General features: G+C 30.4%; 1 protein-coding gene and 1 long non-coding RNA gene across 7 annotated transcripts; both read right to left on the bottom strand.

Annotated features, from left to right (window-relative positions):
* Positions 1-4,425: 4,425 nt before the first annotated feature.
* On the bottom strand, positions 4,426-11,595 carry LOC136785639 (uncharacterized). Of its 6 annotated transcripts, XM_066746803.1 has the most exons (4): positions 10,630-11,131; positions 10,093-10,466; positions 9,608-10,022; positions 4,426-9,505 (listed from the first exon to the last, which is right to left on the bottom strand). In XM_066746803.1, the coding sequence occupies exons 1-4, from the start codon at positions 10,652-10,654 to the stop codon at positions 4,452-4,454; spliced, it is 5,868 nt and encodes a 1,955-aa protein (XP_066602900.1). In that variant the 5' UTR covers positions 10,655-11,131; the 3' UTR covers positions 4,426-4,451. The 6 variants fall into 6 exon arrangements, with proteins under 6 accessions (XP_066602900.1, XP_066602896.1, XP_066602899.1 ...); XM_066746799.1 differs by lacking the exon at positions 10,630-11,131 and adding an exon at positions 11,490-11,595 and having other exon boundaries at positions 4,426-10,022; XM_066746802.1 differs by lacking the exon at positions 10,630-11,131 and adding an exon at positions 11,261-11,314 and having other exon boundaries at positions 4,426-10,022.
* Positions 11,596-14,981: 3,386 nt separating this feature from the next.
* On the bottom strand, positions 14,982-15,941 carry LOC136785966 (uncharacterized). Its single transcript, XR_010824732.1, has 4 exons — positions 15,794-15,941; positions 15,449-15,673; positions 15,239-15,361; positions 14,982-15,120 (listed from the first exon to the last, which is right to left on the bottom strand). It is a non-coding gene; the product is annotated as an uncharacterized lncRNA (long non-coding RNA).

The following is a 15,941-nucleotide window of genomic DNA, read 5'->3' on the forward strand; positions in this document are numbered from 1 at the left end:
TATAATGTCGCTGATTCGCATATCCGAGCCTTGCTCTGTCCTTTTCCCACTTTCGTATATCTTTTATACACTATAATGATATTGCATATATCTATACAGTTTAAATATATGATATACGCGAGTCTCTCGACGATTGATAATCATCGCGCACAGGGGGACGACTAGTGTGCGAGAACTGAATTCTATATATATATATATATATATATATATATATATATTTTGAAATTTAGCACAAGAGTTGAGATGTTGTCAGTCCAATTCGTTTAGACCTCGCACACGGTAACAATTTGAAAGGTCTTAGGAAATTATTTCTTATTCAAATCTACTATATATGTACAATATACGTAACATTGCAGGAACAAGGAGCAATATCTATCAATATTTAATATATTCAAGGGCATTCGTGGAATATTAAGATTTAGGTGAAATTTTCCAAGTGTTGTTTTTAACATTTCTAGCGTTATTTTGATTATTTCTTGTTCTTCCTTCTATAATAGCTTTGATGGTTTTTGTTATTCTTGAAAACTTCTCCAGTGAATAATTATATATGATAGTTTTTCATTATAGAAATTAGTAATATTTGAATTGACAAGAAGAGTGGGAGAAATTTTAATATTGCTATGACTCCAGTCCAGATTTTTTGCTCAAAAAAAAAGAAAAGCCTGGCCAGCGTGGAAAGCGTAAATTTACGATATTTCAATAAAATTCAATATTTTTACACGATATAACTCGTTAATATAACTTAAGAAAACAGTAAATCTGTTATGGTCAATTTGTAAAATATTCATACTGTAAGGAATATCGAGAAACAAATTGGTAATATAATAATAAGGAAATCAAAACTATAATCAGTATATATAGTGATGAAAAGTTTTTACCGAGAGCATTTCCATTTTGTAAATTTGTAAATCATTAATAGCGCTCAGAAAGGAAAGTCGTTGAATTTGAAAGAGGCTAAAAGTAATATGCAAAATCCTCCATGAATACCGGATATTCGAACAATATCTGCTATATACTATATCTAGTATATAAATTGAAGTAATATCGAAATGTAGAAATTAATAAAACATTTGGCGTACTTGTTTCTCTCAATATCGGATTATCCGATAACAAATGTAATAAGTTTGTAATTTTATATGTATAATTTAAGACCTTTCTACTGTAAAAAGAAGAGCAATAACCAGTATAAATAATTAATCTTAAGAAAATTTCTTTTAAGAAATGTTTGTGTACTTATGCACGAAAGCGTCAAAGACCTACATCAGTATTATTATAAAAATTAGAAAAGAATCTTGAACAATTAATTCATTCTCTCGAAACTATAAGGTTTGAGAATTTTTCTAAAGATTCTTTATTTATAATTATACATGTAATATGTATAATAAGAACTTATTATATAAACTATATATTATTACATATAAGTACTTAGTTAAAATACGCATTTCTAATATAAATACTTACCTTATACAAATTTATTATTTTTGCGAAATGAAGATTCGATTTTGGCATAAAATGAGTATTTCTAAAGGTCACTTTTATACACAGGATTTTGATGAGATTTCTGCTATTTGACACGGTCTTAGATTACATATAATGCAAGGCATGAAAAGTGCATAAGCAAAATCTTCGACAAAAACAACGATTTATGGTATAAGATTAGAATTTTTTACCTGCTGCGTAGTAATGATTAGTGTTTTACATACTAATTTTACGATAAAATATTTATTAAAATTGAATTTAAACGAAGAATTGCTGGCATCGAAAATGATTGACATAATTGTATGTAGAAACAATACAAATATTTATACAAAAAATTGGTCAGTTGCTTTTTTTTATTTAACCGTATATAATTTATACAGTCACTTATTAAAGTTTGTACAAATAATGGAAGACTTCTTATTATGCAACATTCAATTGGTTAACTACCATTGATTAAACTTTTGAGATCCATAATTAATTTTTTTAGCACTACATTTAATGCAATACGCTGTTTTGATAATCTGTCGATGTTAATCTACAAATAGCTTATGACCAACAAAAAAAAAAGAAAGATAAAAACAAAGTAATGTATAGAATTGAACGTATAACTTATGTCCATTAACATCTTCTTTCGCCTATTGTGCCTTTGAATCGAATTTTTTTGTTGTCATTCCTGTTATACCTTCATAAAACTTATATGTTTCACCGAAACTCTTGCCTTATGGTACAAACTACTTAAATGATCATAATTGGGTGGTCTAAACGTCATTACTTCAATAGAAAGAATATAAAGGGAATTTAAAAAGAGTATACAAATTAAAAAGAAAATGAATCGCGTAGCTTAATTTATGAATATTTAATACCAAACGACACAAAAATATAAACATTATATTTCTAATTTTAATTATGAGGCAACGAGTTAAACATAATGTCTGTAATTTTTTATAAAATTGTACTCATTTCTATTTGTTATCAAAATGTCCCTGTTAAATATAGCACCTATAATAAGCATGATCAATAACACTATAATAGAATTAATGATGTAAATGAGAAACTTATATTGTTATCATAGAATTAAAAGTCACTATTTCAATAGTGCTCTGTGAATTTGTGCCAGAAAACATAGAAAATAATTGAATAGAAATAAAAACATTTGTATATCTCCTATATATATTCACACTATTTCTCTATTGACTAATATAGGACATTGCTTATAATAATATATATATATATATATATATTTATTATATGTCTCATAACTGAAAGAGTGCAATCCTCCATTCTCAATTTCAAAGGGAAAGTGTAACAAAAATTAACATTTTTATACAATTTTTAAAATTATATTCATTTTTTATTATTACAATGTTATATATATATATATGTATAACGAGATAAAAAATTAGGGCGATACATACTAAATTGTCAACGTGTACGAAAAACATATCGGATTATATTAACGATTGATAATTCGTTTGCACGAAAACATGATGTATGTGAACATAAAATTAATCGCATTTTTCCAAAAATGAGAATAGGCAAATATTAAATGTATGAAAAAAGGAACGTCACCAATTTATTTCCATCGCTTCATCCAGATTACCTGAGTTTATTTTCTTTGAATCATATTTATACCTAGAGGCATCCATAGGTGGATGTAGGAAGCTAGTTGTCTTGCACTGTCCTTGGAATTTGAAAATACAATGAATATAAGAATGTAAAAAGCAACGTGTACAATGAACTTTTAAATTTTCCTGGAAAATATGCTACTAACGGCCCTACTGATACCTCACCTTAATCTATTCCAAAAAGCTACAATTTTTACACCTTCGTATCAAAATAGTTTAGACAATAAACTAAAGCAGAGAGTAACTGCACAAAATTGTAGACGTGTGTATGAATTGTTGTTCGAGGAAGACATTTATTAATAATGATTAAAACTATTATATTATACATAATATAATTATAGGTCGTGAAATAAATGTTTATGAAAACTATGACGTCTGGAGCTTAGTCCTTTAAACTATCGCTAGTGATTTGATGCTCCATAGAAACAGAAATTATAAGAAGTTCATTGATAAAATTGCCTAAAAGTAAAAATAGTTATAACTGAGCTGAAATTCTTTAAAAAATTTCTTTATTTAACATTTTTTCAACACACTTCAAATAAAAAATTATTACTTAAAACGAAGCTTAATACGACTATTGGAATTTTAATTTAACTTAATATACATCATTATAATAAAAAGTAAAAGAAATGAAAGAACATTGTGCGATCTTCGTATGACCCTATTTGAACAATATAATAATCCTCATATTTTCTACTTATTAATTTGCATGTTACAAAATATCCTCCTTTAAGAAAACCAATTTGAACGTGTAAATTAATTATAGATGTACAATGAGAAGATAAAATTAATCAATTTCGTTCATACCCTTATTTAAATAATCACTCTGTTTCCATAAATGAAATGATTAATTGAGGTATAACTTTTCATCACTTAAAAATGAAAATCTTTAAAAATCGAAAAAACAAAACGCAAGTTGGTATGCTTATTAATGATATCAAAAGCATTGTTAGAGTCGCCTGTGCTTTCGCACTCTCTCCATATGTTTAATTTATTTTTCGTACATCCTCACATTAAAAAGTACAGAAAAATAAGCCTGACGCACTGAATTTCTCTTTTAAAAAATTGGAAAACCAAATAATTTACACAGGATAAAATCTAATATTGGATTTAATCTGTTATCTAAAACTTATTTTACTAACAATAGTTTTAAAGCGGTAATTTTATTTTCTCTTATGTTACACTTTGTATAAATATACACTCGAAATTACATAAAAAAAGTTGGAAACAATAATTCTTCGGTATTTCAATGGTAACTTGTAGCACTTTTAAATTAAATGATTACTTGGTTATTCAAAAATTTCGCGTAGACTAATAAAGTGCGTAGGAAAAGTTTACAATACAGTTTTAACTACTTTTGAAACTATTAGTATTAATTAATTTGTGAACTGTAGAATGGTTTTTTAAATCGTTAGCCCTATAAGCTCGAAAACCGCAAACGCTACAGATAAACTTATGTTCAGCTTCGATATGGTAGATAAACTTTTGTTTTGAATGAAACAAAACACTTGGTGAACAATAATTACAAATATGACTTATGTCATTTGTCGAATTAATAGGTTGTTGCAAATTAACTTGAGGTACTGGATTTTGTTGATTCTGATTAATTATTTCAAATGTAAGTTTATTTTCAGGTCGGTTCAAACGGTTACTGTCAGCGGACTGGGACCCTGCACTTGAAGCATTATTGCATGCCCGATATTGCGCTTGTGTTTGCGCAAAGGCTGGCTTGTATATATATGTTATAGGTTTACTAATTTGATTAGTTGCTCCCCTCACTTCTATCGATGGAATAGTAAAAACAGTTGGTTTCACAGATGCAACTGGCGCCGGAATTGTATTATTTAAAGATAAAGGCGGTACCCAAATACGAGCAACTTGAGTTTGATTAATATTAGGCAGAATTGGTCGATCTATGCTTCTGCCACTTGGTATTGCCTGTAGATTATTGTTTGGAGCAGATACTAATTGTTTTTTAACATTATCGTAGGACATTGTATTGACCTGACTCGTGCTAGGTGAGGGTATACATTGAAGATTTAATGAAATAGCCTGATTATAGATAGGAAGAATTTTGGTCCTAAGAACAGGCACGCGATTTAATATGCTTGTTTGTAGCTGATTCTTATCACATTCTTTACTTTGATTACTTTGGATTGAATTTATAGACGGTGTACTAGTATTTAAATTACCCTCTGTAATTTTCCGTTTTTGTTCGATGTGTTTACTTGTATTAACATGGCGACTAAACTCTAGCATTGTTTTACATAAAAACCCAGGGCAAAATACACATGTTATTTTACCGTTAGTGACTGGTTTCACTAATCTATTCAATCCCCTCATTGCAATATTTTCTGCCTGCTGGCCATACAATTTATACAAATTTGCATGAGTAATTGAGGAATTTGGTATTTTTGGCATTCCCGTAACAGCAGCATCATTATGATGCAAACTTGCCGAACTGTCGGTTAATTGAGTTTCCTGAACATTCCCTCTGTTTATCTTACTATTGCATACCAATTTATTAAGGTTTTGTTCATTGGAGTCATGCTTTGGAACATGTTCTTTCAACATGTTCTCAGTATCAAATTTCTGATCACATTGATGACATGCATATACAGGTTGAGCTCCTTTTAGCTCTGAAAGACTTCTCACTCGAATAAAACAATTCTTACTTTCAATATTATTTTCTCCTTCACCCTTCTTTAAATTGCGTGTGGTTTTATTTAAAATACATTCACGGTCACCATTTGTTATGGCATTAGTTTCCTGTTTTAACGACTTATTCTCTGCTAAAGTACATTGTTTCATTTCCATTGACTTGTCATTAAAACTTTTCTCTTTTAATTGGCTAGAAATTTTAGTGTCTGGAACTAATTCTCTTGTTCCTGTAACACCTGAACTCTCAGCTATTACTTTATGTTGGATAACAAATTGCATATTTGTTTGTCCCTCAGTATCAATTGCTTGATAAGCTAATTTCTTATCTTTGTTTAAAGCTTCATCAATAGTATCTTTAATTTTTTCATTTTCAGATGCTCGTATTGGACTGGCCGATCCATTATCTTTAAGAGATTTTTCCTTCTTGTTTATTACAGAATTTGTAGTATTTAGAAAATCATTATTATCCACAATTTCTTCGCATATTAATACATCACTATTATGTATAGAGGTATCACATATAGCATTCGCAGTTACATTATTTACTTTTGTTGATCCTGCACTATCTTCTATATTATTGCTCCTCACTGTAGCACTTGTATTATTTACAGTTTCGTCTTCTACAATGGTCTTTTCTGGCGTAGCTATGCTTTTATCCTCTGCAACATGCACAGTTGAAAGCAAATCATGGCTTCTATTTGTATCAATAACAAGATTAAGATTCAACTCTTTGTTAAAGTCTTGGCTGTGAACCATAAAATGTTTTCTCAGAGTGTTTTCAGAACAAAATTCTTTGTGGCAGATTTTACAAATAAAGAGACATTTTTGATATGATACTTTACAAGTTAAGGTATCATGAAACTGATTTGTTCGTGCACAATAATTGGAGTGCAAAATAAATTCTTCGTAATTAGGAAAAGTAATATTACAACATGTACAGACATACTCTTTTTGTAAACTAGCATGTGTAGTCCAATGATTTTGAAAGTCATCCAAAGTATGGTGAGTCTTGGCGCAGATATTACAGATATAAATTTTTTGGGCAGAATCGAGATTGAGAGTAATGTATTGAGGCTGCAAACGTCTGACGCAATCATGGTCTGTTGCCACATGATTTTCAAAAGCTTCTCTTTGGTAGGTCTCTTGGCAAAGACCACAAATAAGATTAAATTTAGTTCTATTTATAAAATCAAATAGATTAACCTGACTCAACTCATTCAAACCAGAACCAGTTTCAATTACTTTAGCGTACTGGCACCCATTTTCTATGTGCGTTTTGATATCAGTTTCATTAGCAAAAGGTGTTTTACAATTCTTACAAACGTGCTCGGCTACTAGGAGGTAATCATCTTTAAATGTACTAAGATCAGTATCTGCAATTGATTGAAAATCTTTGAGTTTAAATACTGATACTTTTGGAAAAGACAAACGACTGGCTACAAAGAAAGGATTTTTTGTATGTTGTGTCCAATGACCATAAAGCAGGGAGCCTACACCAAAGAATAGAACATTGCAAATGTGGCACAAAAAATTTACCGCTTCAAATTTGTTGATAGCTGCATGCATTTCTAAATGTTTTCTCAGATCCTGTAAGGTATGTAGTACTTCCCGACAACTGCTGCAAAATAGTTTTGCTACTCTTCCAAAACTTCTATCTTTGCTACAAAGCTCATTTCCTATGAGTGTATAATGATTGTCAAAGCAGTTTGCTCTACGAAAGAGGACCTGGCAAATGCGACAAAGCAATACCATTTCTATTTGCAATCTCTTCTCCAGATCTGTCTGTTCTTCATCTTTATGACATAGGCAAATTCTAGTCGAATTCATATTACACACAGTATTCTTCTCCAATTCAGCTGCGCTTGCAATAGCAATCTTCTCTTTCTCTATTGTCCCCACATTTTTAAACGGTTTCTTGACTTTGGCAATATTTCTTTTTTTATTAGCTTTCTTATTTTTCTTTTTTTCTCTAGAATCGTACAATGTGAAAATTTCAGCAGTGCTTAGCTCATTATCATCCTTATTGGTGGAAGTAGCCAAACTGTCATTAGTAGAAGGTTCACTTAAATTTTCAGCTTCTATTTGTATCACTTTAACACCAGAAGAATTGGCAACAGAAGGTTTACTAGGTTTAGTATTAAGCTTTTGAATCTTTAATTTCATCTTAGCAGACCTATAAGCCTCTTGCAATTCAGCTTCTGTATGCCCATAAAGGTGTTTTGCTAGGTTTACTTTTAGCTCAAAAGCTTTGTTACATACATTGCATTGAAAATTATTCTTGGATAATTTAGAGTAAACTTTTCCTTTCATGTTTTTCAATCTGCCTTTACTAAAATCAAATTTTGGTTTTTTACTTGCTCTTGGGACAAAACTGTTTTTGTAAGTTATATTAATCCGCGGAAACTTAGATTTTACTGTAGAACCCACAGCATTTAATGAGGTTGATTCAGTATTTTTCTTACAGGGTACTGTGGAACTGCTACTAGATGCTTGTGGAGAAGCAACTGACTTTTCTAAATCATTAAATAATTTTTTAGGAGATGTTGTGGTTTGTATTAGTGTGGGCTCAGTTGAAACTAAGCAAATCTGTTTTGAAGGTGTAATATTTGATTCGTTTAAAATTTCCACCTGGTCTTGATTATTGGCAATCTCTAATGTGCCATCAATATTTATTTCTCGTATGCTTTCTTCTGTCATACTGTTTGTTTCAAGTGGTTCATTTAATATACTTATATCTTGACAAATAGATGGTAGAACTTCATCTTTTTCAATGTACAAAACCTTATCTCCTGAATCCTGCAATATGCCATTGCTTTCCTTATCATTTGAACCTGAAGATGATACATCTACATTTATATTTGAGTTGTTTTGATTTTCCAAGGGAATATCACCTTGGCTGCTGAAAAAGTTTTCTTGTTGATCATTGAATTTATCAGTAGATTGTATTGCCTTTTCAAGATATTTAGTTATTTTTTGGTCAGATCTAAAAGCTTTACAAGATTCTACATTCTGTTTTTGCTCTGATTTAGTTAGTTTTACAGTAGTACTACAAGCTTGATGCACTAATTGGTTCTCATTTAACCAATTTTGCATTTCATATTGGGAATTACATGTTTTAGTTTTTGATGAATCATTTGAAGAATCTTGATTATTTAGTTCTGCACAAAAAGCAGTTCTCCAAATATATAACCTTGTATTTTCTGATGATGGTGTTGAAGCTGTATCTGATATTACCTTTGGCTTTATTAATGACTGCCCACACCAATTTACTCTTGTTGTCTGTGAATCGAGCAAAGATTTTTTATGAGGGCTAGTAGAATTACACTTCACTTCACTATGTACTGTACTACAATTATTGTCATTCTGCTCTGATCCAACTGCAAAGTACGTATGATCAAGAGAAATTGCATTAGACGAATGTTTATTAGAAATATTTACTTTGCTGGTATTATTAATTTCTGATGTACTACCAGAACTTACTAACTCTCTCACTGACTTCTTCTTAGAAGTAATGTACTTTGTTAATAACACATTCTGTCGTTTGCAGCTAAAGTTGGAGTTCATAAGGAAATCTATATATTTATCTGTTAAACAGTCTATTTCAGAAGCTGAAAGCTTTTCTTCCAAGCAGATGCCTAAATCTTCGAGTCTAATCAAAAGAATTTTCAATTCCTTATACAACTTTTGAACATCTGTATTCCTTCCTTGTTTAGAGGTTTTATTTAAATCAATACAATTACCTTTTTTGGGAAAATCAAAGAAATTTTCATACGATTCATCACTACTAACATCAGAATTATCCGAATTATCACATTTGGTAAATGATTTACTTTTTGCTATACCTGAATTTTTTAAGCTGCTAGTTTTTAGTTCCCTATCTTTACTACTGTTTAATTCTTTCAATTTTGATTGCCATAACAAAATATAAGGATTATTACTCAAATCTTGTTCTAGCCTAGTTAAATAAACTTGAACTTCTTGAAAATGCAGATTTTGCAAATGAAAATGTTTATCTGTAATCAACCTTCTCTTAGGTTCATATTCCATTGATGAGCTTGTATCAGAGCTATTAAAACTTCTTCTAGGTCTTTTAGCAGGATTTAGATCATTGTAAAAATCCTGTAGAGTCCTTACAGTACGTTTCTGTTTTAAAGATTCATTAGATTCGATCCTTCGAAAGGTGCTTTTTAATTCTTCTAGATGAGATTCGCTTTCTTTTATTTTCTTTGAATTATTGATTTCATTAAATTTTTCTAACTAAAACATTAAAAAAACCTAGTATAATATGGAACAAACAAAATTTGAAGTATTAACTATATACACTTACCTCGGACTTTTGAGGTGATTTAATACTTTCTTTAATTTTTTGAAAATTATCTTCCTGAGTTACAGTCCTCACTATGTTTAAATTTGATTTTACACCCTCTGATTTATTAATTTGTTTATTTACATATTTCTGTAAAGTATTGTCAGGTATTCGTTCAAGCTGAATTATAAGTGGCTTAAAAGTCTGTTTTGTCATCTCATCATTATCATAAACTGAAGAAGCCTTCATCATTGCTTTATTTTCATCTATAGTGGTGTTGTTTATTTTCATCAACTTCCTTTTTTTCTTTGGTAACAAATTTTCAGTAAAGATATTAGAATTTTTAAAAGATATTTCAGCTTCATCTATTTTATTTTCAGAGTCAGACATTATTCCTAAAAGAAAAAGATTTGATTGAAAACCTGGCTTTTTGCTTTACTAACTTCTCTTTGTGTAATCTAATGTTTGTTTGTTTATAATATATTATCTCAACCACAATTGAATTTCTAGAAGAGATGAATCACCAAAATGAATAAAAAACTTTTTACAATAGCCTACCTAATAACTTAAAAGCCAAGCCCATATATTATGAATCATTAAAAAAATACTCTTTTATAATTATTATTTGTGTTAACAAGTATATAGAAATACAGTGATTTAATATAAATTTTTTAGATTTATTACTTTTAAAAATAGACAGCACTTTTAACTTTAAAATTTGCTCTTCCACAACTAATAAAAGACGCGTTTTAATACAAAATTATTTTAAAAATAAATCTTTTTAAGAAATAACTGCAATTTAATGTAGGGTGCACAAAGAACCGACAAAGAACGGCAAATTTTAGACAATTCTACACCAAAACTATCAATCTTATTTTTTTATGAATTCTTTACGTACGAAACTCTTTACTTTGTTTGTCTCTCCTTGTTTTGTAGGATTTAATTAGATTTAGTATATGGTATTGCAAAAAAAATTCTCATGGTTTCATACAACTTCACAGACCCGCACAAAAGGACACAACGGCCATAACCCCCTTTCTTATACTAGTTTACCATAGATGCAAAAGTGTAGTAGTGTACACCAAAGCTATGTTCTAGAATTCACTGTCAACACTAAGAATACCATTATATTTTTGTTGTTGTAAATAATTAATAAAGTCTTAGTTAAGACATATTATCTCACTTTAACCTTTAATATATTGCTGAACTCGGTCTTGGCGTTTAAGTTATTGTTAAGCTGTAATCAGGGCTGATTAGAGCTTAGTAGTTTGTTTAGTTTATAAATTTGAGCTATAGATAGGGTTGCCATCTATAACCCCGAACATATTAAATATATTGAAATACAGGCTAATATTATTGAACAAAATTTCAATAAAAACAAGATAATTTATTAAATATTTAATAAAATATAAACATACCTATTAAACTTCGTTAAAATTCGCCTAAAGAATAATATTCCCCGGAAAAAGAGAATGGAATGGCACGGCAAACTTAACCGCCTAACCATAGAAAATTGTCTGCAATGTGTACATACAATGACCGCCACTAAATCAGCGTTGCCAACTCCGCCATTTTGAATTATATTACGCTGTATCACGCTGTATCAGGGGGGTGCGGCGACACTTTGCCACCCGGGAGTAGTAATTTCGCTCCGTGAGGTTGGCAGCATTTAGCGCTTGAAGCATTTTATTCAAGGGTGCATTCCAAATCACGCATGAAGCGCATAGAATGTACAGTTTATGTCACATTTATTATAGAATTTAAGTGCTTACTGTGCGCATATGCGTGACTCGGAACGCACCCCAAGATGCGATCTCATAGCAGAGATGAAACGGGAGATTGCTCATGCGAGGTCCCGAGGCAATCCCTACCGGTAGGTGGCGCTGGTATTGGCAAACGCGTCTCAGGTCCATCTAACCCCTAACACCATCTATCGGAAGAGACCACGAAGCACGAGCGTTAAGCTTAGAATAGGGTAAAACAGATATGCATTGTTGCCAGAAAGCGGACTAAAGAGAGAGCGGAGATATTTTTTCGGACCTCTCTGTCTTTCTCGCTGTTAGCGTCTAGCAGACGAGTCGAGGCAAAATTTTTCGTTTCGCTTTGCCGAAAATCTACCAATATTCGATGTCACTTACATTTGCAGCCCAATGCCTTTATACATGATTTTTTCAGCATTTTTATTTATGAGCATTGACTTATTTAAATCAATAATAAATTAAGGAAATGCGTATTTGATATATAATAATTATTTTAACTATAATTTCATCGTTATATTTCGCTTATTTCCGTAAAATCTGCATTTCTTTAGTTTATTATTGATTATTGTAAGTCAATGGCCATTAAAAAAAATTTAATCTTAAAAAAAAAGAAACGTACCGATCAGGAATCGAACCCGGACCCATGAATCGCCACGCGATTACCTTACCGCCTAGACCACGGTGCTTCTTCAGTGCACCGTAAACAGATAGTCTTCTTAAGGGCTTGAAATCTTCTTTTAAACCATATAAATAAACGAGCAACCGACAGCTTTATTCATTATTATTCTGTCATAATGGTACACAAATTAAGGAATAATTATATTTTGAATAGTTTTCAAAAGGTTTTCCAATAGCCAAGAACAAAGATAAATAATCAACGCTCGCAGTTTCCGTTATTGGTTATTGGAAAAGCTTTTGAAAACTATTCATTATATAATTATTCTTTAATTTGTGTACCATTATAATAGAATAATAATGAATAAAGCTGTCGGTTGCTCGTTTATTTATATGGTTCAATAGAAAATTTCAAGCCTTTAAGAAGACTATCTGTTTACGGTGCACTGAGGAAGCACCGTGGTCTAGGCAGTAAGGTAATCGCGTGGCGATTCATGGGTCCGGGTTCGATTCCTGATCGGTACGTTTCTTTTTTTTTTAAGATTAAATTTTTTTTAATGGCCATTGACATTTACAATAATCAATAATAAACTAAAGAAATGCAGATTTTACGGAAATAAGCGAAATATAACGATGAAATTATAGTTAAAATAATTATTATATATCAAATACGCATTTCCTTAATTTATTATTGATTTAAATAAGTCAATGCTCATAAATAAATATGCTGAAAAAATCATGTATAAAGGCATTGGGCTGCAAATGTAAATGACATCGAATATTGGTAGATTTTCGGCAAAGCGAAACGGAAAGATTTTGCCTCGACTCTTCTGCTAGACGCTAACAGCGAGAAAGAAAGAGAGGTCCGAGAAAATATCTCCGCTCTCTCTTCAGTCCGCTTTCTGGCAACAATGCATATCTGTTTTACCCTATTTTAAACTTAACGCTCGTGCTTCGTGGTCTCTTACGATAGATGGCGTTAGGGGTTAGATGGACCTGAGACGCGTTTGCCCACACCAGCGCCGCCTACCGGTAGGGATTGCCTCGGGACTAGTCGGGGGTACATACTAGATTGTCCGAAAACTTTTGTAGAAGTGAGTCGACTACCTATATGACTAGTGAATATGGCCGAAATCTAGTAATATATTGCTATAATGTCGTAAGGCATTTATTGTAGTATTCATTTAGATATCAAGATGAGAAAAAGATAATTGAATAATCTTCAAGATAACGTCAATTTAAAGAAGCAGAAGAAAAAACTGCAAAATAAATGTAATTAAGAAAAACTATGGATCTTAGATAAGTAAAAACGTTTGAATAATTTAAAGTATTTATATATTGAATTTACTAGTGTTACTTTGTGGAAATATATTTTGTACAAATATGATTTAGGTGTTTGTGGCTTTCGCAAAGGATTAAAGAAATGCAGCATAAATGTTTATCAGAATAATAATGAGAGACGAGACAAAAATGACTGATAAGTGTAATTAAAATATTCATGCGTACTTTATTGACATATATGTCATCTGGTATAACTTTTACTGCTACGATGTTCATATTAATTATGATTTTATGATGAGAAACGCATGGGTCAAAGAAGGCAATACTTCTTACAAGGTAAATGTAAACAATTTGCAAATGTATTATACTTTCAATTTCAAATATAAAACTGTGTCTTAACTGTTTAGTTGATTAATTATTTAGATATTACTTTTATCGCTGGAATGATATCTTGCTCATATCTACGATGAGCAGAAATAAGAAGATATGAAGGACTTTCGACTAATCCCATCCATGTAAATTGCTTCCTTTGGCACAGAGTTTATGGTTAGTAATCGCAAGGTATATGTAATTTTTATTACAGTGTTTATTAATTCAAAGTTACTTTTAATTTGCTTAGCTTAATGAGTTTATATATTAAATATGGTCTGCTTTGGTTTTTCAGATATTACTGAGCGACTGAAGTGGAACTTTTATCAAATAACCTATTCAAGGATTATAATAAATATATAGAGTATGGATATATATATAATTATTAATAATCATACGCTGCAAGATTTGTACAGATGACAAGTGTCTTTATAACAGTGATTTTGCAATACTTAATTAGAACAAGTTCAAGCAAAGTTAAATTATACAAGTTAATATTGAAATTTTATCATTTTCACTATTATTAAATATATTTAATAGATATACAATATGCAGGGCGTACCACTTAAAATGCTCCAGAACATAGATACAAAAAGACGCGTACCTCTTCAACTATAAGAGATATTCAATGTTTGCACAGGACTTTTTCGAAACCTTTTGTTATTTGCTTCCAAAAGGGTCATATGAAAAAATTGAATATCTCTTATAATTAACGCAATACACGCTTTTTGTATCCATGCTCTGGGGCATTTAAGTGGTACGCCCTGCATATTGTATATCTATTAAATATATTTAATAATAGTGAAAATGATAAAATTTCAATATTAACTTGTATAATTTAACTTTGCTTGAACTTGTTCTAATTAAGTATTGCAAAATCACTGTTATAAAGACACTTGTCATCTGTACAAATCTTGCAGCGTATGATTATTAATAATTATATATATATCCATACTCTATATATTTATTATAATCCTTGAATAGGTTATTTGATAAAAGTTCCACTTCAGTCGCTCAGTAATATCTGAAAAACCAAAGCAGACCATATTTAATATATAAACTCATTAAGCTAAGCAAATTAAAAGTAACTTTGAATTAATAAACACTGTAATAAAAATTACATATACCTTGCGATTACTAACCATAAACTCTGTGCCAAAGGAAGCAATTTACATGGATGGGATTAGTCGAAAGTCCTTCATATCTTCTTATTTCTGCTCATCGTAGATATGAGCAAGATATCATTCCAGCGATAAAAGTAATATCTAAATAATTAATCAACTAAACAGTTAAGACACAGTTTTATATTTGAAATTGAAAGTATAATACATTTGCAAATTGTTTACATTTACCTTGTAAGAAGTATTGCCTTCTTTGACCCATGCGTTTCTCATCATAAAATCATAATTAATATGAACATCGTAGCAGTAAAAGTTATACCAGATGACATATATGTCAATAAAGTACGCATGAATATTTTAATTACACTTATCAGTCATTTTTGTCTCGTCTCTCATTATTATTCTGATAAACATTTATGCTGCATTTCTTTAATCCTTTGCGAAAGCCACAAACACCTAAATCATATTTGTACAAAATATATTTCCACAAAGTAACACTAGTAAATTCAATATATAAATACTTTAAATTATTCAAACGTTTTTACTTATCTAAGATCCATAGTTTTTCTTAATTACATTTATTTTGCAGTTTTTTCTTCTGCTTCTTTAAATTGACGTTATCTTGAAGATTATTCAATTATCTTTTTCTCATCTTGATATCTAAATGAATACTACAATAAATGCCTTACGACATTATAGCAATATATTACTAGATTTCGGCCAT

This window comes from Prorops nasuta, unplaced genomic scaffold (assembly GCF_024137725.1).
Source record: "Prorops nasuta isolate Cenicafe-Biocafe unplaced genomic scaffold, Cenicafe_Pnas_1.2 PNAS00003, whole genome shotgun sequence".
NCBI lineage: Eukaryota > Metazoa > Arthropoda > Insecta > Hymenoptera > Bethylidae > Prorops > Prorops nasuta.